Source organism: Dipodomys spectabilis, unplaced genomic scaffold (assembly GCF_019054845.1).
Source record: "Dipodomys spectabilis isolate Male_0828 unplaced genomic scaffold, ASM1905484v1 ptg000030l, whole genome shotgun sequence".
In the NCBI taxonomy this organism is placed as follows: Eukaryota; Metazoa; Chordata; class Mammalia; order Rodentia; family Heteromyidae; genus Dipodomys; species Dipodomys spectabilis.
The window spans coordinates 12,777,669-12,801,754 of record NW_024870707.1 but is presented as its reverse complement, the minus strand read 5'-3'; the positions used below and the strand labels follow the sequence as shown (position 1 = coordinate 12,801,754).

At 56.1% G+C, this 24,086-nt stretch overlaps 1 protein-coding gene across 1 annotated transcript in view; it reads right to left on the bottom strand.

Annotated features, from left to right (window-relative positions):
* Positions 1 to 208: 208 nt before the first annotated feature.
* Positions 209 to 24,086, bottom strand: part of Lrp5 (LDL receptor related protein 5) — a 92,221-nt gene continuing 68,343 nt past the window's right edge. Inside the window, exons 11-23 of the mRNA XM_042675944.1 lie at positions 23,175 to 23,359; positions 21,191 to 21,514; positions 18,832 to 19,031; positions 16,442 to 16,662; positions 15,467 to 15,657; positions 14,465 to 14,674; positions 13,481 to 13,606; positions 8,893 to 9,129; positions 8,064 to 8,174; positions 6,801 to 7,037; positions 6,041 to 6,180; positions 1,584 to 1,681; positions 209 to 673 (exon numbers count right to left, since the gene is read on the bottom strand). Coding sequence (XP_042531878.1) covers positions 412 to 673; positions 1,584 to 1,681; positions 6,041 to 6,180; positions 6,801 to 7,037; positions 8,064 to 8,174; positions 8,893 to 9,129; positions 13,481 to 13,606; positions 14,465 to 14,674; positions 15,467 to 15,657; positions 16,442 to 16,662; positions 18,832 to 19,031; positions 21,191 to 21,514; positions 23,175 to 23,359 — 2,542 coding nt within the window. The 3' untranslated portion in view covers positions 209 to 411. The remainder of the gene's footprint in view (positions 674 to 1,583; positions 1,682 to 6,040; positions 6,181 to 6,800; positions 7,038 to 8,063; positions 8,175 to 8,892; positions 9,130 to 13,480; positions 13,607 to 14,464; positions 14,675 to 15,466; positions 15,658 to 16,441; positions 16,663 to 18,831; positions 19,032 to 21,190; positions 21,515 to 23,174; positions 23,360 to 24,086) is intronic.

The window sequence follows — 24,086 nt, the reverse complement described above, 5'->3', positions numbered from 1 at the left end:
GCCAGTGGCAAAAACCAACCAACCAACCAAAAGGTGTCTCCTCCATGCTAGGGGACTGAGGGCGACTCGAGACGGTGCCTGTGGGTGATGTGGCCCCTGGGGACCTGGCAGAGGGACACAGAGGGGACACGCACACGGTGGCTGCCCAGGGGTCAGGTTTTGTTCGCAACGTGAATGCACACAGGGCACAAAAGAATGGCAGTTAGGTTTTTAAAAAAAGAGAGGTTTATAAATATTTTTCTCCACTGTACAAAGCTCTCCCCGCCGCCCACCCCCAACACTGCTCACATGGCTCGTGTGTGTGTTTTTAAATCCCAATTATATTTATTTTTTAATCATAAAATATATTTTTTCTTTGTTCATATTTAAAAATATTTACAGGGCGCAGCGAGGCCGGTGGGCCAGCCGAGGTCAGGATGAGTCTGTGCAGGGGGACGGCGGGGGTGGGAAGAGGTGACAGTAGCTCCGCTCCGTGGCGGGGGAGGGCGGGCAGCTGTCCTCGGCGGACAGGTACTGGCTGTGCGGCGTGGGTGGGGGTGGGTAGGGGTCTGAGTCTGAGTTCAAGTCCAGGTAGTACTTGCTGGCCTTCCAGCGGCTGGCACTGTAATCGCTGTCACACACATCCGTGCTGCAGGGGGTGGTAGGGGGTGCCATGCCTCGAATGACGTAGGGCCTGCAGGGGGGGAGAAAGCGCTTCGAGGAAGCCCGGCCGGCCATGCACTGTGGCCCTGGAAGTTGCTTGTTCCCTTAGCAAGCTCTAGAGACATCTCACCTTCTCTTGGCCCCATGACCCCCACATCAGCAGTGGGGGGGTGGGGCTTGTACCACCCCCAACCAGCAGGTCCTGGCAAGGGCTGAGCCCCAGGCAATGGCTGCCTTCACAGTATACAGACCTTGCCTGGGTGAGCTCAGGCAGCAGGGTTCCTAGCCCAGTGCTTCCATTTCTCACTGATACCCAGGAGGGAGTGGAACGGCCCCATTCCTTAAGAGATACTGCAGGGAGGCTACTAGAACAGTCAGTGCACGCCGGAAGGAAGTGGCTGGCCACTGCTGGCCACCAGGTTACTCCTGTGGCTGCGGGAGGCTGCACAGGCCCACCTTGAATTAAAGCTATCTAACCCAGTGCAGCCCGAGTCCAGGGTGGTGACTGCATCCCAACAGGGAGGATCCCACGCGGGCACAGCGGCCACACCTACCTCCAGGGCCTGGCCACTGCAGGTGGAAGGGAAGCCAGATGTCTTACCAAGGTGGGACCCCAGAACCAAGGCACCAAGTGCGAGAGGACACTGGGCCTGGCATGGATAAGATGATTCTGGAGACAGGGACAGACAGGGTTTGCTGTGACAGCCAAAGGTGGGCAGGAGAGGCTGGAGGTGATGCCACAGCAGTAGGAAGCCACTGCAGGTCCCTGAGCAAGAGGTGATCCCATGGGGGGGGGGGGGGGGGGGGGGAGAAAGGGGCAGGCAAAGCCTGAAGCTGCAGTTCATAGAGAGCACCACTAGATGGCAGCCAGCACCACCTCAGAAGTTCCTGGTGGTTGGTTGGGGGGTGGAGGGGGGGGGGGGGGGGGCGTTGGGTCTTACCTGTATGGTCTGGTGGTGGCAGGAATGTTTGAAGAGTAGAACGTGTCCATGTTGTACAGGGAGGGGTCTGTGGCCGGGGATGGCGGCGGGTTCAGGATCTGAAGGCAGAAAGCAGGGGTCACTCCAGTCCCTCCACCTGTCTGCCTACCCGGAGATTTAAATAAAGGACAGGGGGCTCTGTCCTGGATGCATATTTCCCAGGCCCCTCCAGAGCCAGGAGGCTAGGGGGGCGAGGTGAGGCAGCGGCATCTACCTGGAGGTCAAGGGGTTGGAAGCGTGGGAAGCAGAGGTGCCCCGCTCAGGAGCCTTGCCTCTCCCTGCTAGGCAGGACTTCATGAGGCCCTGGACTCCTCCTGCACCAGCCCCCCCCCCCCACGGCCCTGTCCCCCCATGATGCCCCACGGTGTTCCAGCTTGTAAGTGCCTCTCCAGGCCCTCAGCAACTGCCTGCTAGTTATGCTTTCCCTCCAGTGCCTTTCCTTCCATTGCCCAAAACCTGGCTCTGGACCCACACCTCCATTCTAACCTCACTTTAGAACCATGTCCCCGTCAGGATCTCACTCTGGAATCATCCCCACCATGACCTTGCCCTCGAACCTCGGTCCTCCTCAGGATCACACTGGAACCACATCCTTGTTTTTTGTGTTTGGTTTTTTTTGGTTGTGGGGTTTGAACTCTGGGTCTGGGCGCTGTCCCTCAGCTCTTCAGCTCAAGGCTAGTGTTCTACCACTTGAGCCACAGTGCCACTTCTGGTTTTCTGGTGGTTTACTGGAGATTAAGAGTCTCACAGACTTTCTTGCCCGGGCTGGCTTTGAACTGTGATCCTCGGGCTGGGAAGGTGGCTCAGTGGTAGAGTGCTTGCCTTGCATGCATGAAGCCCTGGGTTCGATTCCCCAGCACCACATAAGCAAAAAGGAAAAAAGCCGGAAGTGGTGCTGTGGCTCAAGTGGTAGAGGGCTCGCCGTGAGCTGAAGAGCTGAGGGACAGCGCCCAGGCCCAGAGTTCAGGCCCGCAACCGGACCCAAAAAAAAAAAAAAAGAACTGTGATCCTCAGATCTCAGCCTCCTGAGTAGCTAAGGTTACAGGCGTGAGCCACCAGTGGCTAGAACCACATCCTTGTTGCGACCTTGACATCATGGTCCCACTCTAAAATGCCCCCAACCAGATCTCACTCTAGAACCACGTCCCCAGCACACATCGTTCTAGAACCGCATCTTCCTGAGGATCTTGCTCTCGAACCATGTCCTTATCATGATCACATTCTAGAGCCACATCCCTGGCCTGTGCCCTGACCCATACACAGGACACTGAAGGGAGGCTACAGCCCTCCTGCTAGGGAAAGGGCCCCTCTGATGGCTATTTCTCCTGGGCTGTAGGAGGAGGATAAATCTGCGGCGGGCCATGCACTCTAAGGCTGGGGGCATGCCACCCTGACAGCTCCCCAGCTGTGCCTGGCCTGAAAACTGCCATGCCCAGCACCCCCATCCACTCTGAGGCTTCCGGGTAAGCAGGGCTCACGTGGGTCCCCTATGGCCATCCTATAAAGACACAGCCAGAGGGAGGGTCAAAGGGAGCACCTTCCATGCCTAAGAGACCCTTGGAAGGTTCTATTTGATCATCTCACCTCCCTGGGCCTCTGCTTCCCCAGCTCTATATGCGACCAAGACCCAGTTTCCAAGCTGCTCAGCCATTCTCGTTAGGTCTCTTTCTTTACAGGTGGCACCTCCCTGCCCCTTGGTCTGGGGAAGGCCCCTGTGACCCTAAAAGCCAGCATGGAGGTTCATGGGAGTCAACCCCTAACGTGGCGGGCGTGACACTGGAGGGATGGGAGCTAAAAGGAGCTCCTGCCGCTGCACACACCCAGGCCGTGGTACAGACTATCAACCTGATGGACCTGCCTCTCTTTTTATTTATTTTTTATTTTTTTTTGGTCGGTCATGGGGCCTGAACTCTGGGCCTGGGCGCTGTCCCTCAGCTCTTCAGCTCAAGGCTCTACCACTTGAGCCACGGGGCCACTTCTGGCCTTTTCTGTTTATGTGGTACTGAGGAATCGAACCTAGGGCCTCATGCGTGCGAGGCAAGCGCTCTACCGCGGAGCCACCTTCCCCGCCCCCAGACCTGCTTCTCTTTTTGTCCCCCTCCCAAGGCAGCCTCCGAGGTCTGCCAACCCCTTCTGGGGCTGGGCATAGATGCCTCAACTCCAGGAGGTGTTGTTGAGATGGCTTTCCTAACACCATGACAGCATTCTGGCACGCTCCGCCAGTGCAGCCAGTGCAGCACAGCACTGACTCCTTGGCTGCCTGGGAGCCCGGCCTACGCCCTCTGCAAACAGGCCGGGGAGCGGGCTGAGGGCTGCGGGCTGCGGGCTGTGGCCGCCCTCGCTCCGCTCCGGCCATCCGCTCTTCCTGCCTCACTGCTTCCAGTGTCTGCGTTCCCGGGTCCCGGGTGTCCCATTCCTCTTAGGAGGGTAACACAAGGAATTTTCTCTCCTTAAATGACCTTGTGGTTTCTATCTCCTGGCTGGACTCCTGACTATTAAGTCAGCTGAATCTCCAGTAAAGAAAATGGGGTTCCTGCCTCACTCACTACATCCAATTTCATGGGAGAAAAACCCAAACCTTCAATATGAAACCCCAAGTCAAGGGGAAATACGACAGAATGGGGCGAGAACTGTGCTTCATGTTCAGAGGGAAGGCTTTTTTGAGCACACCCCAAAAGTTCTTAGCTGGCATAAAAGAAGATGGAGCCGGGCGTGGTGGCTCTCACCTGTCAGCCTAGCTATTCAGGAGGCAGAGGAAAGGAAGCTCACAGCTCAAGTTTACAAGACTCCAACTTCCCACGAAAGAACCTGGGACGGTTCAGAGCAAAGGGCAGCATCAAAGCGACACTTTGGAGACTCTCTCTCCCTCTCTCCTTCTCTCCCTCTCTCCTTCTCTCCCTCTCCCTTTCTCTTTCTCTCCCTCACTTTCTCTCTCCCTTTCTCCCTCTCCCCCTCCCCCTCCCCCTCCCTCTCTCTCGTGATGGTCCTGGGGCCTGAACTCAGGTCTCTGAGCAATCTTGAGTTTCTCAGTGGGAGGATGAAAACGCTGCAAGTCCTCTGTAGAGACTCGACTGTAGAGGGCTCTATCTGAAGCTGGAGGAGCCAGGCCTTAGTCGAGGGGATGAGAGGCGGGAGTGGGGGGAGGGTTGATGCTACTAGCTGGTTATGTGGGGACCGAGAAGAAAGGGGATAGTCTGAACTCTAGCTGAACTCTGTGTTTCCCGTGCCCCTAAAAATAGCTTCTAGAAATTTCAGTTCCTGTCCTGCTACCCAGAGATAAAAACCTCCAAGTCCCCTCCACCCAAGCCTGCCACCGAGGTCAGGGGTGATAAGGAGACTGGAAAAGAGATGTGCAGAGCAGCCTGGCAGGGTGGGGGAGGCTGGAGGGACCCAGGGCGAGCTCAAGGGCTGCGGTCAAGAGTCTAAGCTGCAGGAAGGATGGGGTTCGAGCACCCCGAGCTGTGCCCTCAGCCAGCCAGTGCGCAGTTCCCGGGCAGCACTGTGTCTGGGTGGTTTTGTGGTCAACCGCAGCCCAGAAATGCTAGCGTTCGTCTGGACGCCTTCAGGAGACAGAGCACATTCATGGGCTCGCTGCAGGACACTGTCCTCGTTGCCCTGGCTCCGCGCTGCTGGTTAACCTGTCACGGCACCTGAGGTGGACAGCTAACCTGTACTGTGAGTCTGTGCACCGGAAGAGCCAGCGCGTCCCTGTGCTTGGTGCCTGTGTGGTTCAGGCATCCTGGGGACCTGGGACTTGGCAGAAGATGGACCCCCTGGGGGAGGGGCAGTGGGGTTGCTGTACCCAGATTCACGTAGTACAGCGAGGACACCCGGGGGCTGGGCTCTTTCACACTGAGAGACGGGGCTCCCACAGCCAGCCTTGGGAGTTCCCTCAGGGGACCCAGGAGCGTCCCTCACTGGCTAATCCTTTTACTGTAGCGTGTGGCGGGGTGACCCTTGAAGGCTCACGTCACAGACCGTGGCCACAAAGATTGCGGTGTGGCTTGTCTGTCCTATGGGATACAGATTCCTCTTCAGCAAATCTGCACGGCCAGGGTGGGGGTTCAGAGTGGTCCTGGGGGGCAGGGAGGGGAGCTTGCGAAGGCCAGGCAGGCCAGGAGGGCAGCGGTGAGGGGGCGGGGCTGCAGAGCAGCCCACCGTGTGGAGCAAGAGACCACGCTGACCACAAGACACCCCCGGAGGTGGGGCTGGGTGAACACGTCCACGTGCATTCCTGACCAGCTACTGTGCAGGACTGCCCTTTATCTACACAGAAGGTAATGCGCCGACGAGCCACCCAGAAGTGTGTGTGAGGAGGGAAGCTATCCTCTTTCCATGAGCTGAGGGGACACTGAGCAGAGACACCCAAGCAACCCGACCCACTCACCCACCCTCCTGGGCCTTACAGCCCCGCTCACCGGTGGGTACAGCGTGGCCTTCGTGCTGGATGAGCTGCTGGACGAGGCCCCGGTCACGTGGTTCCGGTCGTAGAGGGACATGCCCCCCCGGCCCCCCACCAGGCTCACGGAGCTCATCATGGACTTGCTGCAGGAAATGCCTGGGGGGGGGGGCAGGGATGGGAAGGACAGATGGGTACGCATGTCAGCCTGGATGTCAGACGCCAGTCCCCTCCTGCTGGCCTCTCTGACCACAGCCAATAGGAGCTTCGGACACGCAGCACCTCCCCCGAGGATTGGACCCAGTGCAGGGCCTCAGAGCACGCCAGGCTCCAGCAGGGGCCCGGTCTCTGGGAAGTCCTGGCACAGTGACGCAGGCTGGCACTGCCATGGGCTTCCAGGAGGCCCTGAGAAACTCTGGAAGCACTGGGTCACACTGGCTTCCGGACATCAGGGCCCCAGCAGACCCTCAGCCAGAGGCAGGCCCAGGGAGGAAAACCAGACAGGAGAGAGGAGCCGAGGGTGGGCAGCCCTGGGGAAAAAAGAATACCCACAGGGCACAGCACCAGCTGACCCCATCTTGGGGTGGACGGAAAGGATATAAAGCCCAACGACAATGTGCAACTTTGTGGGGGCCCCCCCGGCCCCGGCTCCTGACAGCCTGCACCCCTGTGTAAGAGACGCATCAGCTGGTAGGGGCGCCCCAGTGCTTGGCTCTGATGACTAGCCCCGCCGCTGCTGCCGCCGCCGCCACAGGCCCTCCGAAGTCGTGGCCCCTCACCTGTGAAGGGGCCGTGCTGGGAGCCTCCAGGAGCTATGAAGTTGAGGGGCACGTGGGGGGTTCCGCTGACGTACTCGTGCGGGAAGGGCCCATTGGCGCCGGCGTAGCGCTGGCACACCACCCGCTGGCACACAAAATAGACCCCTCCCAGGACAAAGATGGAGAGCAGGATGCCGATGACTGGCCCAATGGCGCTGCTGTGGGCTGGGATGTCGTCGGACGATGGCTTGGTGATTTCTGAGGACAGGAAGAAGCGACAGCCAACGTTGACCCCCCCAAAGGAATGGCCGTCCTGTGGGGCAATGCTGTGTGCCGGGGGGGGGGGGGGGGGGGGGGGGGGGGGAGACAGGAGGGGCCCGGGATGGCACCAGCCTCAGGACTGGCTGGCTGGCCTGTCTTCCTTCCCTACAGCCAGTCCAGGTGCCCCAGGCCCTTGCAGGTGTCTGGAGGCCAGTCTCCTGGGCTGGCCACACGTGGTGTACTGAGCTTTGGCTGGAAGGCCTGGAGCTGGGGATGAGATGCTGCCCATCAGGCTGTTCCGGCACCAAGGTCCCCACAGTGCGGAGGACGTGCCCGGGCTCCAGACTCAGCTGGCAAAAGCACTTCACATCCCGGAGCAGTGATCCCAAGGGGACCAAATGCAGCCCTCCCAGAGGCCCAACCAGAAGGAATGCGAGGACAACTGCCAGCAGGGTCACGCCCCGACACTGGGGCCCGCTGGCCGACAGTGGACCCAAGCAGAGCCTCTGCCAGACAGGGAGCCTGCCGGGCACAGGGGCGGGACACGCCGGCAGCCCCTAACTCTACCTGGCCCCAGGCCCCAGATGGCATGAAGGTGTCAAAGGGCTTGGGGAGTCCCTTGGGGCCCCCTCCCCACACCGGGATGTCCCTCTCCGAGCTCTCAGCTGGGTCCCTGTTCAGCCCATGCAGGGGCCAGGATCCCATACAGAGCCACACACGACCACTTCCTGCCTGAACTCGGCTCTTTCAGGACCGGTCCCCTGACCGCCCTGGCCATCTGCCCACTAGTCCCGGACCCTTTAACACACAGGCCTGGTCACTCAGGGTCACCAGCGCAGAGTAGTGTGTGTATGTGCGCACATGGGCACGGATCTCCCTCCTCAGGAAGTCAGCCCTGGAAATCCTACTGCAGAGCAGGGCCAAGGTCAAACTCACCAGATCTCCGCCCACCACAGGCCCCGCCCCCCCCTGGACTTTTCCTCCACCTGACCCAGACCCCAGCCCTGCCCACAGCCAGCTCACCGCACATGAGCTCATCGGAGCCGTCCACGCAGTCGGGGAAGGAGTCGCACTGTTGCTTGATGAGGACACACTGGCCGCTGGCACAGCGGAACTGGTTGGGCAGGCAGACAGCTGCAAGGAGGTGAGGTTTAGGGAGGCCAGAGGGCAGCCAGTCCCCGCGCCCTGCCCCACCCCCAGCCCTCATCCAAGACCTGGTCACAGAGGACCAAACAGGCTCCAAAAAAAGGGACAGCTTTTCCCAGGATCTGCCCAGGAGTGGCCACAGCAAACCTAGGTCCCCGTCCCTGAGGCCTGCCAGAGGTGGGGTGGGCAAGAAGCCCCGCCATTCTCTGGGGAGGTGTGTCTGGTACCGATCCTGGCACAGGTTTGTACAAAGCCAGGACAGCCAGCCCTGACCCCAAGGCCCCCACGTTCCGGGGAAGGAGAGGTGGCAAGAGGAGCTGCCAGGAGAGAGGATCCTCCCTCCCCGCTCCTTGCCCAGAGCAACTGGGGGCTAGAAGTGGTGGCCTGCAGGACTCTGCTGGTCAGGGTGGGCCCAGGTGGGTAGCCTGGGTTTAACTGCTTGGTGGAGCTCAGCACTGCCTTTTACAATGGGGGTCTTGGACGTCCCTGGCTTACTACTGGCATTACCTTGGGATTCTGCAACATCGCCAGCCCCATGTGCACAGGTAGGGCAGAGTCTCAGTCTGACCGACAACCACCCCCCTGGCTGTTGGGGCGGCTGGGGTCAGACTGCAGCACTTTGCATGGCAGACCTAAACCCAGCTCCAGTCCCTACTGGTGGGCGGCGGCGTGGGGGGTGGCGGCCGCGGGGAAGGCCGCGGCTCACCGTCGCAGTCGGCCTCGTCGGAGCGGTCCTGGCAGTCGGCCTCGCCGTCGCAGCGCAGGCGCACGTCCACGCACTGGCCGCGCGCGCAGGGGAACTGGGCGGCCGAGCACACCGGGCAGCCCTCCTCGTCGCTCTGGTCATCGCACTCGGGAAAGCCGTCGCAGCGCCAGGCCCCGGGGATGCAGTCGATCTCCCCCGTGGCACACGCAAACTGGTCCGGGGAGCAGGTGGGAGGCTCTGTGGGAGGGACGGAGGGACGTCACGCGGGGGAGGCGGGGCACGCTGCCCAGCGCGGTCTCCTGCCCACCCCAGTCCCTCCTCCAGCTCCAGGAAGCTGGAGGGGGGATCCCCTCTGCCTTCCTGACCTCAGGTGCAGCACCGGAGCGTGGTAAGGCCGTTTTCAGGGGTATCCTGGCCTTCACAGCCATCACCCCACCACAGCCTAGCCACACCCGATTAGCCAAGGCACCCACTGGGACAGGGGGGCCAAGAAGAGGGCGGCTGGCACCCACACAGGAGAAAAGGCCAAGGAGCCCTAGAGTGGAGCAGCCTGTCCCAGCGAAGGAGTCCCAGGGAGGCCCCATGAGGTGGAGGCAGTGGGAATTCCTCTCCACCTCAGGGGCCCTCGCTGTGAAGAATGTGTTATTGTCTCTGTGGCCTGAAACAGCAGCCCGGCTTTCTCTGTTACCCTTACCCAGCTCCGCTTCCTACTTCCTCCCAGCGTCTCAGCACAGACATGGCTGTGCTACCCAACTGCCCTGGCCCTGCTGACACCACACCCACCCGGCCAATGCCACCTCTCAATCACAGCAGAACCTACCCAGAAGACTCCCCAAGGGACCCCTGTTTAGAGAGCACCCTGGACCCAATAGAGACACCTCCTGGCCAAGGAAAGACAGGCCAGTGTCAGCAGGTACCCGGAGCCCTGGGCCTGTGTAGCAGCCTGTGGCCGGGCACCACACCTGAGCTCTGCCCCCACAGGCTCCATGCCCACCTCAGTTGGCACCACTGACCCCCAGTCAGGAAGAAGGAGGCCCTGCCCTCTCCAGGAAATGGAAACGGGATTCTTTTCTTGTTATTATTAGTGGTGGTGGTGGCTTGTTTTTCCAGGGGAGTTCAAGGGGGCACAGACGGGGAGGGAGGCAGGGTGAACAATCCCAGTCACGCCGCCGCTATGAGGAAAGTGACCTGTGGAACTTGTGGGCAAGGCGGGGAGGGGGAAGTGGGGAAAGCAAAGGAAGGGGTGGCATTGTCCAAGACCAGAAATGTGCTCGTGACCTCACTTAGGAAACGGCAGCCTCTCTGCACAAAACCTGACAAACAGCAAAAACAGTATATTTAAAAATCAAAAGAGGGCCCTGCCCTGCCCTGACAGCAGCAGCCCGGGCTGGAGGGCAGGGGCAGGGTGGGGCAGAGCCAGACAGGCCGGGGCTGGACCCCAGTGTCCTCAGCTGCTAAGATCCCTGGGGAACTGGAGGCCACCCAAAGCCTCGGTTTCCTCATCTCGCAAAAGACACCCTAAGGAATTAGACCCGGATGGCGGGAGGGGCAGGGTTCCCCGGAGGGGGCGGACCCCCTAGAGCCATGAAACTTCAACTAAGTCACTCTTCTTTCAGAAGGCTGGTTGATCCCTTTCAGAAGAAAAGTTCCTGACAGAAGTTAGTGGAGAATCCTGGTGAAGAGGCAGAGTTTTGGAGAACTGGACCAACTAATGAAAGGCATGTTATGTTACCCAAGGACATACCCACACTTGTCCCTAAAACGCATTTGACATCTGAATCTGCATGGAGGAATCTTGGTGTTCAACAGAGTCATGATATGATCCGTGAACCAGAACCTCACAGCTCACTACCCAATAAGCCGAGGAAATGAAGCTGGAGGACCACTTCCAACTTGCGGTTTCCCATAGCTGTCCTTCCTAACGCCTTTCTTCGCTTAGCATGATCAGCTGCTGCAGGCTCAGCTGAGGGGGTGTGCTCTACTTGGCAGAGGGAGGAAGCGACCGTGTCTGTATCAAAGATTGTGTAAAGCTGCTATTTTATTTTTCCCTACTGGGTACTGTATGTATGGTGACTCATGGATTTATCTCAATGTATTGGAAATTTTACAGTGTATTCAAGAAATCTGTTCCATGTTTCAGGACTTGATTAAAAAGGAAGTTTTTATATTCTTTAAGAAAAAAATAGAGGGGGCTGGAAAGATGGCTCAGTGGTAGAATGCTTGCCTCGCATGCATGAGGCCCTCAGCATCACATAGGCAAAAAAAGCCGGAAGTGGCCCTGTGGCTGAGGGACAGTGCCCAGGCCCAGAGTTCAGGCCCTCCAACCACAAAAAAAAAAAAAAAAAAAGCGGGCGCTGATGGCTCACACCTGTCATCCTAGCTACTCAAGAGGCTGAGATCTGAGGATCGCAATTCAAAGGCAGCCTGGGCAGGAAAATCCATGAGACTCTGATCTCCAATGAACCACCAGAAAATCAGAAGTGGCGCTGTGGCTCAAGTGGTAGAGTGCTAGCCTTGAGCTGAAGAGCTGAGGGACAGCGCCCAGGTCCAGAGTTCAAGCCCTACTACTAACACACATACACACAAAAAGAAAGACGCTCGGGGCCACTATGCCACAGGGTCCGACCGGGGAGTGACTCAGACTATGGGGACCAGCTGGGGACACCCAGGGCAGGGCTCACACAGGAGTGTTGGTTGTGTGGCCCTAACACCGACACCATGGACTTCACAGGGACCTGTCAAGGACGTGGCCGCAGAAGACTTTATGTATGTACAACAAGCACACACGTGTCAGGCAGTGGGACGGGGTCTCGGGGGTCCGAGGGAGATGGACAGAAGGTCACGGAGTGGTGTGTGGAGGGGCCCGGGGCTGGGCAGTGAGGGGCTGTCCATGGTCCCTGTTCCTTTAGGCCACCTGAGTACCTGTGGGACATGAACAGACTGAGGCCCAGATCTGCATGAACCCCGGGTAGAACTTGATGACCAGCCTGGAAACTCAGGAGGGGCAGTCACAAAGTCTCCCTCTGCTCACGGACGGAGTCACTGGGCACTGAAGAAACCTCAGTGGAGAAAGCTCTAGAGGGACAGGCCGTGAGGAGGACACGGAGCCGTGAGTGTCTATTGGCTGAGCCCCTGGGGCTGTGGCGTCTCTCCAGGTAAAAGCCAAGCACAGGTGTCACTCACAAGCAGGGCTGGGGTCTGTGGCTGTTGTAGGGCGAGGGCGTAAAGCCAGAGCCCCAAAGCTCACAGACTAGAGGCAAAAGGAGCGCAGCATGGAGCTGGCTACCGGGGGGGGGGGGGGGGGGGGGACCCAAGAGCCAAGAAGCCCTGTGGGCCTGTTCATGGCGACACGCTGGTCACGGCGGCCATCCTCCATGACATCACTCACGCGGCACTCCTGTGTGGCAGGCACCAGCAACCACAGGGAAGGCTCTGCTGCTCCTACAACAACCTCTCAGATGCATGCTCTCAATTTCATAGAGGAAGAAGTAAAGACTCAGAGAGGGCAAGTGACCAGCTGGGAAGTCAGAGCCTGAATCCAGGTCCTCTGACGCTGGTTGTTTTTTTTTGTTTTTTTTTGGGTGTGTGTGTGGTTTTGTTTTTCTTCAAGCCCCATCCTGGGGCTTGCACTAAAGACCTGGGTGCTATCCCTGAGCTTCAGTATTTAAGGTTAGCACTCTACTACTTCTTGAGCCACAGCTCCACCTCTGGCTTTTTTGTTTGTATGTTTGTTTTGGGGGGGGGGGGGTGTCATAACTGAAGATAAAGAGTATCACTGATTTTCCCACTCAGGTTGGCTTCAAACGGCAAGCCTCAAATCTCAGCCTCCTGAGTAGGTCGGATTCCAGCTGTGAGCCACTAGCGTGGAGCTCTGACCCTGTTTCAATTACCTACCACCATCATCACCAGGTGCCCCACAGGAAGAAGAGTGTAGAGGGTAGGAAGAGGAAAAACAAAAGAACTACAAGAAGAAGAAAAAAAGGACCAAATCTACCACTAGAGCTGAAGATTAGGCACCCTTGTCACTAACAGACAACTGGAACTGATAACCAGGAAGAACACAGACGACTGACCAGATTATCAATCAAGTCGATCTAACTAATGATTCTAGAAAATGCCACCTAACAACAGCAAGATCCACATTCTTCTCAAGGATACATGGAATACTCACCAAGACAAGACTACATGCTCAGCCATGAAGCACCCCTGAATAAACTTAGAACAAATAAAAACTAAACAAAGTAAACTCTCAGCCCACATGGAACTAACCTGGAAATCAGTGACAGAGCCAGCTGGGCCATATTAAACAGAACAATTCTAAATAACATAGGGAAGCTATCTCCGGAGAACCTCAAAAGCATTTGAACTACCTTCAAATGAAAATACAACTTATCCAGATTGGTGGGATGCAGGGAAGGCAGTTCGTAGGGGAAAACTCATAGCACAGATTCATTTATACAGCAGAAGCAATGGAGAGTAAGAGATGAATGGCTTTGGAGACTGGATGCTGGAAAGGATTCAGGACAGTGGGCTGGGAGGTAGAGGACTAGGTCTTTGCCCAAAGTTCCCCAGAAAGAGTCACACCTACCACCACAAGTCAGCAGGTTCTGCAAAAGCACGAGGTGGACGGGGCATGAGCACCGGGGTGTCCCGTCCCCCTTGGCAATGCAGATGTGGGAGCAGCCGCCATTGTCCCGGGCACAGGGGTGAGCAGCTGCAGGGACAAAACAAGACAGGGTTAGGGATCAGGCTCTGCTTCTCAGAATGATGGGGTTCTGTGGGGGCCTGGTCCCTGAGGAATTCACTACTTAATCTCTCTCTCTCTTTTTTTTTTTTTGGTCAGTAGTGAGGCTTGAACTCTGGGCCTGGGCACTGTCCCTCAGCTCTTCAGCTCAAGGCTAGCGCTCTACCATTTGAGCCACAGCACCACTTCCTGTTTTCTGAGTGGTTTATTGGAGATAAGAGTCTCACAGACTTTTCCTGCCCAGGCTGGCTTTGAGTAGTGCTGGAACCCAGCACTACTCAATCTATTGACAGGCCAACAGAATTTATTCCTACTATTACAGAAATGAACACAAACAGGACCTGGGGGCATTTTTATACTCAACATAAACTGCCCAATTGGCACCAACTCCTGTTGTGCCTGCAACATATCAATCTATACAGCCTGTGTGCCTCACAACAGAGTAGGGCCAATGACTTTCTTGCTCAATCTTGATGCTCTACCACTTGAGCCACAGCTACGCTTTTAATATTTTGCTGGCTAATTGGAAAGTAAGAGTCTTACAGACCTTTCTGCCTGGGTTGGCTTTGAACTAGGGACCTTAGATCTCAGCCTCCTGAGTAGCTAGGATTGCAGGCAGCATGAGACACCAATGCTACACTTGGTCTTTTGTTGGGCAGCATATGAAAATGACTGCCGAGACCTGGGACACCTGCAAGCCTTCGAGGCCGAGCCCTGGCTGGTGACACTGTCACCTCGCAGGGACACACGGGTCTTGCATGGCCCGGGGCTGGCTCCAGGTCTGAGCAGGTGCCACCCTCCCCACATCGCTGTCCACCCCTGGCGTACAGAACTCCTCCAGGCTGACTTCCTCCACAGCGTGGATGCCAGTGAGATGGGCGACGCGGCCTTGCACCCGAGTCCGCTTGTCCCCGGTGGTCTTCTCCACGCGCTCGATCATCTGCTGCTGCCGGTCGACCCAGTAGAGGTGCCGGCCAAGCACAGTCAGGCCCACAGGCTGCACGATGTTGGAGTCCTCCAGGGTCAGGCGGTTGGCCCCTACAGGCAGGACAAAGGGCTCTGAGTGACAGCCGGCCTCAACAGTGGGGTCAGGGGTCAAAGGCTTAAAGAAAGCTACAAGGGAGCTAGGGGGCTTCCATGCTGCCGGGGGCACGGGCACAGATCCGCTGGAGCCTGACTGCGCCCACCAACACTGGCTTCTGAGTCATACAGTCCCTGGTCACTGACCCTTAACCAACAAGATGCCCCCTTTTCCACTCCAACCCTTTTTTTCTTTAAAATCAGTCCTAAGGATTGAACTTAGGATCTGGGTGCTGTCCCTGAGCTTTTCTGCTCAAGGCGACTCGACCACTTGAGCCACAGCTCTACTTCTGGCTTTTTGGCATTAACTGGAGGTAAGACCCTCACAAGACTTTCCTGTCCAGGCTGGCTTCGAATTACAATCCTCATGTATCAGCCTCCAGAGTAGCCGGGACTATAGACATGAGCCACCAGTGCCCAGCTACCCCCACCCTTAAGAAGAAAAGCTGTAGGACCCCAGCGTCTCTGAGCACTGGCTTGTTTCTCTACGTCCCAGGGCTTGTGTGGGACCCGGAGCCTGATCACCCAGGGCCAGGCTCATACGGGACACATGCAAGGCCCCCAGCACACTGACCACCACAGAGCCCAGGTCATGCCTAACACAAGGCTCCCAGCACGTTGCCAGCAGGACCTGGACGAGGGAGCATCTGTTGCCCTGAGTGGCAACAAGGAGAGCCAGGTACCCACAGGGCAGTCACACCTGCAGGGCTGCCCAGGGGTCACTGGGGAGGCCGAGAGAGTGGGCCATACCTGACAGGTCGCAGCTCTCAATACGCTTTAGGTCGGCGTCCACCCAAAAGAGCTTGCCCAGCGAGTTGTCTACCACAAGGGCCACGGGGCGGATGAGGCCTGTGGTGAAGAGGACCTCGCGCTCGGTGCCATCCAGGGCGGCACGCTCGATCTTGGCTGCCCGGTCCTGCATGTTGGTGAAGTACAGGTACCTGGGGGGCGGCAGGGGATGGCCAGCAGTGAGGGAAGGACAGGCGCCGGGAGACTGTGGGGACACGGCAGTGTCCGCACCCTGAATCTGGGCAGCTCTGGGCTCTCCAGGGCTGGCACCAGAAGCAGACAGGACAGCCAAGTGCTGAGAGGGAGAGGGCCTCCCCCCCCCCAAGGTCACGGCCCTCCAGAACCTCAGGACAAAGGGAGCCCCTTTGGTAGCTCACTGCTTTGGATCTTAGCAACTATAACTAAAGGTCAAAACAAGAGAAGTCTGAACCGGGTGCTGCTACTCAGGAGGCTGAAATCTGAGGATCATGGTTTAAAGCCAGACTGGCCAGGAAAGTCCATACAAGTCTTATCTCCAATTAACCACCAAAAAGCTGGAAGCGGAGATGTGGCTCAAGTGATAGAGCACCAGTCTCAAGCAATAAAAAGGCAAGACAGAGCACAGGATTCTTTTAGTCCGCAAACCAGCAAACACACAAACACACACACACACACTCTCTCTCTCTCTCTCTCTCTCTCAGCTGATTGTGGTGTGCACACCTTACAGTTTTGCCACCTTGTCTTCTCAGAATCTTCCCTTCCCGCCTAGGGCCTCCCTCTGCTCAGCCAGGCTGGCCTGGCTGCTGAGCCTGGGCTTCCGGGGAGCTGATGGCTGGAATGCCGGGGGGGGGGGGGGGGGGCACTCTAGGCTCCTGACAACTGGCAGTCACAGGTCAGCACAAACGAACAGGAATAGATGCGCTCCTCCACAGTGCCCGCCCAGTCCAGCGGCCCTACCCTCGCTCGGCGTTGACAGCGATGGCCCTCGGCTTGTCGCGGTCCCCCCGCAGCACCACGCCCATCGCATCCCCGTCCAGCCGCAGGACGTTGATGGTGTTGGTGGCCTCGCACGTCCAGAACAGCGTCCGGCTGTAGATATCGATGCTGAGGTCGTGTGGCTGCCTGTCGGGGCTTTGACCCTGACCCTGGCTTTGACCCGAAGAGGTCAAGACAAAGGGCTGTAAGACAGAACAAAGCCAAAGTCAAAGCCGGGGAGACCTGGGAGCACCAGCAGGAGCTGTGGCCAGGACGGAGCCCTGGTCCTGGATGCGGGCCCCGTCCTCTCAATGGGGTTTTCACAAGGACAGTGCTCCAGCAGACTGGACTCCAGGCCCCAGAGCCCCACTGGGTGTTGCCGACTGGAGGCCACCAGCTTTCCCAGCGTGTCCCTGCTCACACAGGAAGCTGGCTGTCAGCCGGACAGGTCAGGATGAGGGCCACCTCACCACACTGCCCTCTTCTTTTCCACTGCTTAGCGTTCATGCTGTGACGCAAAACATTAAACCAAGTTGCGTGTCTCCTCGAAGGTGCTAGGAAAGCAGGAGAGTAGGAAGCAGACCAGAGGCACACCTTTCAGGACCCTCTCCTGGGGGAAATAGGCCAAGGGTGCACAGTCAGATGTGGGAGGGACAGGTCAGGGGCAGGCTGCGATGCAGGGCCAGAAGGGCAGGTCACAGGTGAAGTACGCAGGGCAGACGTGCGTGGCAGCAGCCCTTTCCGGAAAGGAGCCTTTGGACTCTGGGACTTTTGTGGAAGGCACCTTGGCAAGGGGGTGCCACAAGCCAAGTCTGCACGTGTGAGCATGTCCTCCCTAAAACCCATCACACACCACTGCAGCTGACTCAGCTCCGCTAGTTGTGCAAGTGTGTCCCATTAGGGGACAATGTGAGTGCAAGACAAACTCTGTCTGCCTACGTGTCATTGCCTTTGTGGAAAACCTCCCTCAGCTCGGAGCCCTGTCAGAACACGCCACCAGCCGCACCCACCCACGCCTGTGCCGAGAACCATCCAGCCCACTCACACAGGCTGGCAAACGCCAGGCTGGTGCCCATTCCACAGCCGCTGGGTCTCCACGCCACGCACAGCAGGCAGCGGCAGTGCGGAGCCGCTCGCACATCCCGGCCTATTTTGGGGGTATTACTGGTGGAGCTTTCCATCTTATGATCTATACTCCTCTGTCCCATAATCTGTCATTTTTCATGTGTGTGTGTGTGTGTGTGCTTGGTGCCAGTACTGGGGCGTGAACTCAGGGCCTAGGTGCTATCCTTGAGTTTTTTGGGGGTTTTTTTGGTCACAGGGCTTGAACTCTGGGCTTGGGCGCTGTCCCTCAGTTCTTCAGCTCAAGGCTCTACCACTTGAGCCACAGCGCCACTTCCGGTTTTCTAGTGGTTTATTGGAGGTAAGAGTCTCACCAACTTTTCCTGCCCAGACTTGCTTTGAACGGCAATCCTCAGATCTCAGCCTCCAGAGAAGTTAGGATTATAGGCATGAGCCACCGGTGCCTGGCTCCTTGAGCTTTTCTACTCAAGGCTAATGCTCTACCACTTGAGCTATACTTCTACTTCTGGCTTTTTGGTGGTTAACTATAGATAACAATTTCACATACTCTTTTGCCTACATTGGCTTTGAACCTCAATCTTCAGATCTCAGCCTCCTGAGTCGCTAGGATTACAGTTGTGAGCCACCAGCATCTGGCATCGTGTGTGATTTTTTACAGTGAGGTGAGTTTTTTACAGTGAGGTGAGTTAATAAACACATGAAACAAACTACAAACTACAAACTACAGTGTAGCAAAAGTGATCACACATTCCCTGTGAGATAAAAATAATCGTACAGGGGCTGGGAAGGTGGCTCAGTAGTAGAGTGCTTGCCTTGCATGCCTGAGGCCCTGGGTTTGATTCCTCAGCACCACATAAGCAGAAAAAGCCAGAAGTGGCGCCTTCAGCTGAAGAGCTCATGGATAGCGCCCAGGCCCAGAGTTCAGGCCCCACAACAGGCAAAAAAAAAAAAAAAATCGTACATTTCCTATGAGATAAAGGACAATCTAGAAAATCCCACTACCCCTGAGCAACACAAAACCAGCTTGGAAAGAAAATGCCCCCTGGAATTGAACGCTTCCCATAATGACTTCAATAACTGGGAAATCCAGTTTCTCTCTGAATCAGTCTAGCATTGCCCAAGCTGGGACCACACCTGCACTTACATAATTGGAGTCTGAATCACTGTTTACCCCAAGCCCTGCTCAGGTGCCACCTCCTCCCCCTAGCTCAGTGAAGAGGGCAGCAATCTCAAAGCCACCACCAGGCTGAGCTGCATCCAGAAGCTTCCCTTCCCACAGGTGCACCTGCCTGGGTCCCGTCATCCTTGGCTCGCTTGATGTTCTGGCGCCCGTCTACCCAGTAAATGAACTTGTCCAGTGGGTCGTAGTCGATGGCCTTGACGTTCCTCAGCCCGTGCAGGGGCAGGACGAGGTCCGGGCTGTGCTGGTCGTCCGGGATCATCCGGCTGATGGCGCATTTCTGGCTGAAGAGCAGGAAGGTGGAAGGTGCTGGGGTGGGACAAACAGACCAGGGGCCAAGCGTCACCAGTGGAAGCAAGCGCGTGCACACGTGCACACATGCCCATGGAAAGGCCTGGAGGGACACAGAGCTGCCTCCCGGTGCATGATGGGATTTTTATTCTTCATGTCTTCTGTCAGTGTTGTTCCAAAGTGTGTGTGTTTTGAAATAGATGTACACTTACTTTAAAGTTAGCAAGCTGAAGTGGGACCCAAAGATACAGTACTTGCCTAGCATGCATAAGGCCCTGGGTTCTGTCCCCAGCAACACAAAAGATCATCAAGAATTAGGACACTACTGGATGATGGTGGCTCATACCTGTAATCCTAGCTACTCAGGAGGGCTGAGATCTGAAGACTGAGGTTCAAAGCCAGTCCAGACAGGAAAGTTTGTGAGAGTCTTCTCTACCTCCAATTAACCACCAGAAAACTGGAAGTAGAGCTGTAGCTCAAAGTGGTAGAGCACTAGCCTTGAGCAAAAAGGATCAGGGACAGTGCCCAGGCCCTGAGTTCAAGCCCCAGTACAAGCACAAATGAAGAATCAAGATACATGGAAGGTAATGGTAGTGAACACTAAAGCTCACACCTGGAAAGCATGAGATGCCCCATAGCTCTGGAATTTGCTATACACCTGTGGGAGTCCAGGTGAAGGGCTGAAACCCGGGTAAACAGACCAGAGAGGCACACTGCTGGAGGAGTCAGGGAGCAACGGAGGTGACATTGCAGAGCAGGGAATCGAGCTGAGCCTAGGGGCCAACCGCAGCCCCCGATGCCAGCTTCTGTGGTTTTCAAGGCAGCCTGGGATTGAGAAACGCTATGCATCCCCACACATCTCCCAGCTCGCGGGCATGTGGGCCAGAAGATTGTGCATTTGGAGAGACCAGAACGTTGCATGGTGTCTCCTTAGTGGAGGTCCGAGAACCAAGGCCAGCTGCCCGGTTCAGAAGCCGTGCAATGTCTGTCTCCACCCCGGTCTGTCCAGGCCCCTCCTGCATCTCAGGGAGGCAAGAGACCACCAGACTCGTCACACCTCAGCTCTGCCCCCTGCCTTGTCAGATCACAGCGGGTCTCAGTGATAAAACTTGATGGGTAAGACCAGCCCTGCTGTGGCCAGGGCTGAGGAGCTCAGACAGGTCCAGATGACAAGCGGTGCCAGCCATCACGTGCGGTGCAGAGTCTGATGTGACATCAGCCCTCAACCCCACGGACCAATGGGAAAATTACTCCTCACCACTACCACTACCATCACCCCACTCTCCTTACCTTGGCCACCAGAACACAGTCCCACCCAGCAGTCTCACAGCAAGCAGTCAGGAGCAGCCACTCAAAGCTACTCCTGCTCCATTTTCCCAGCTGTGTGACAATGGACAGGCCACTAAATGTCTGTTCCCCAGGCTCTTTTCCTATGAAATGGGGACTAGGAGGCCTGTGGAAGTGGCCAGCTGAAGCGTGTTCCCTTGATATGATGGGGGTTTTTTTGTTGTTGTTTGTTTTTTTGTCGGTCATGGGGCTTGAACTCTGGGCCTGGGCACTGTCCCTCAGCTCTTCAGCTCAAGGCGAGCGCTCTACCACTTGAGCTACCGCATTACTTCTGGTTTTCTGGTGGTTTATTGGAGATAAGAGTTTCACAGACTTTCCTGCCCGGGCTGGCTTTGAACTGCTATCCTCAGATCTCAGCCTCCTGAGTAGCTAGGATTACAGGCGTAAGCTCCCTGCGCCCAGTTTTTTGTTTTTTGCTTTTAAATTTTGTTTCATTTTCTTTGTGCTGGCCTGAGGCTTGACCTCAGGACCTGGGTGCTGTCCCTGAGCTTTTGTGCTCAAGGTCAGTGCTCTATCATTTGAGCCACAGCTCTGCCTCCAACTTTTTGGATATTTAATTGGAGATAAGAATCTCACAGGCTTTTCTTCTCTAGGCTGGCTTTGAACCAAGATCCGCATATCTCAGCCTACTGAGTAGCTGGGATCATAGGCGTGAGCTACCATTGCCTGCCTGGGCTTAGTCCACTGATCTGTATCTTGATGAAGCCATAGGTCCTTCAGGTAGCCCGGGCCACCTGGAAGCATCAAGAAGCTGGAGCAGCGCACAACTTGCCCAACCACCCAGGTGCAGGGCTGAGTGCAGGCGGGGGAGGGGGAATGGAGGCACTTACGGCTGCAGTTGCGACTGCTGGGGTCCAGGGTGTAGTGCGAGGCGCAGGCGCAGCGGTGGCCGCCGGGGACAGCGAGGCACAGCTGGCCGCACTGGCCGTTGTTGTGCGTGCAGTCGTTGAGGCCGTCCTGGCGGGAGGAGTGGAACACCAGGATGTCCATCACGAAGTCCAGGTGGCCCTGGATGAGGGTGCGGTTCTGGCCGCTGGTCTTGTCTGCCCGCTCGATGCTGTGGAGGTTCCAGTCGGTCCAGTAGATGTAGCCGCTGTATTGCGTCAGGCCAAAGGGGTGCGGGAGGTCGTCGGCAATCACCACCCGCTCCTGACCTGCAGAGACACAGCGCCTCTTACCACCTCGGAGTTCCCTGGGCTTCCAAGGTTTAAGGCAGGGTGACCGCTCCACCCCCAGAGGGCGGCTCGCTCCTGTAGGCACTTCTGCCTGCTAAGACAAACTTCTTCCAGGACTCTGAACATAAGGATGTGGACTTGGCAGCAGGTAACAACTCCACAAGTTGCTCTGTTTTGTTTGTTTTGAGACAGGGTCTCATTGTATAGCCCCAGTTGGCCTCAAGCTTGTGATCTGCCAGTCTGGGCCTTCCCAGGGTTGGGACCACATTTTGTCCTACAGGGGCCTTTTCATTTTTACCGAGTGCTCACTGCGTGTCAGTCTTAGGAACACTGACCCACGTGGTGTTTTACAGTAGCTGGAATACAGTGGCAGGGTGACTGTATGTTGTGGTTTATTACATCACGTGCCATGGGTTCCCACAAAGACACTGACCTGCAGGATTGGCCCCATCTGTCCAACAGGATCCCTGAGGACAGATACAGGGCAGGCATGGTGGTGCATGCTTGAAATCCTAGCTACTCGGAAGGCAGAGACCAGGAGGATCACATTTCAAGGCCAATCTCAGCAAAAAAGTTAATGAACAAAGTAAGTCAGGTGTGGTAGCTTGTATGTTGACTTTGTATCTTGTACATTTGCTGAAAGCAGCAGAGCTAAGAGTTTTACAGTGACTCCATAGTCTTATAGTATAGTATCGGAAGGACCCTATCCACTGCAAATAGGGATAATTCAACTTCTTCCTTCCCCTATTTATAGCACTCTTATTTCTTTTGTCTTGCCTTATTGCTCTGGCTAAGAATAATATACACTAGTAATACGTAATAATACAGTAATATGTTATTATGTTGAATAACAGTGACATAGCAGCACATCTTTGTACTTTTTCTAGTTTTAGAGGAAATGTTTCTAGCTTCTCACTATTGAGTACAGTGTTGACTGTAGATTAGTTGTGTATCTGCCTTAAGTATGGTAAATACCTTCCGTCCTAAGGCTCTGGGTTTTGATTATGAAGGGATATTGAATTATGTCAAAGGCCCTTCCTGTGCCTAATGAGGTGACGTGATTTTTATCTTTAATTCTATGTGCTCTATTATATTTATGGAGTTTCATGTAGAACCATCCTTGCATTCCTAGAATTAAACTATGTTGATCATAGTATATGATCTTTTTAATGTGTTGTTAAACTCAGCAACTGAAGATTTTTTTTTGGGGGGGGGGGGGGTGGAAGGGTTGTGGGGCTTGAACTGAGGGCCTGGGCGCTGACCCTGAGCCTCTTTGTGCTCAAGGCTAGCACTGTACCATTTTGAGCCAAATGTCACTTCCAGTTTTTGAGTGGTTAACTAGAGATAAAAGTCTCACGGGGCCTTTTCTGCCTGGGCTGGCATCAAACTGCAATCCTCAAATCTCGGCCTACTGAGTAGCTAGGATTTCAGATGTGAGCCACCAGAGTCCAGCTTTCTTTTTTGTTATGTCTTTCTCTGGCTTTGGTATCAGAGTAATACTGGCTTCATGGAATGAGTTTGATCATAGTCCTTTTCTATCTCATGGAAAAGTTTTAGAAGTGGGTTTTTGGTTTGTTTCTCTTTAAAATCATCAGTAGAAAGCTTAGGAAAAGCTAGTGCCCTGTTGCCCACCCCTCACCTAGCATGTTGGATGACTCAATCATATTGGTGTCCAGGTCAGTCCAGTAGAGCCGCTGGTCAGCGTAGTCAATGGTGAGGTCATTGGCCCGGCCCACCTTGTCCACCAGTGTCATGCAGTTGGTTCCATCCATAAAGGCTCTCACGATCCTTGGCTTGCCACCCCACTCAGTCCAGTAGATGTAGCTGGAAGGCATGGGGAGGGGAGGGGCAGCTCTGTGGGTCCTTGTCCAGAACAAGACAAAATGTAGCATGGGCAATATCACCATCACCACCTCCTCAGCTCGGCCCTCAACCCTGGGTGAAGCCAGGAAGTGATGCTGCAACAAGAGGCAGGAAGGGCCCCCGGATACCGCAGGAGGGGGGCTAACTCCCCCCAAGGCTGACGCAAATGATCTCACCCTCCTTCCTGCCCTGCCTCACCTGCCAGCCAGGTAGACATGCAGGTGCAGCCACACAGCAGTCCCACAGAAAAGCAATTGTGAAACAGATGGCTGAGATGGGATGGTTTGGTGGAGACAAAGTAACTAAGTAGCTAGGATGATGCATGAACCAAGACACAGAGGCAAGCTGAGATAAAAGATCCTTTCCTCAGCGCCCAAGGCAAAGGAGGTGCAGCAGGGGGCTCTGTGCTACCCCACCAGCTCCTCCTCCTGCTCCTCCTCCTTCCTCTTCCCCTGCTCATCCATCCATCCAGGATCCTGGAAGGCTTATATGGCCTTGTGTCCAACCTGAGACCCTTCTTCTTACCCTTTCATCTGAGACCATGCCTCCCGCCCTAAGAGACCATGTGTGAGCAGAATTCAGGCTGTGACACACGCATTGTGGATGCACTACAGGGTGGGCTCTGTGTCCCTGAACAGAAAGGGACGTCAGGTCCAGGAGCTCTGCTTGTGGCCTATCTGGCCCTGGT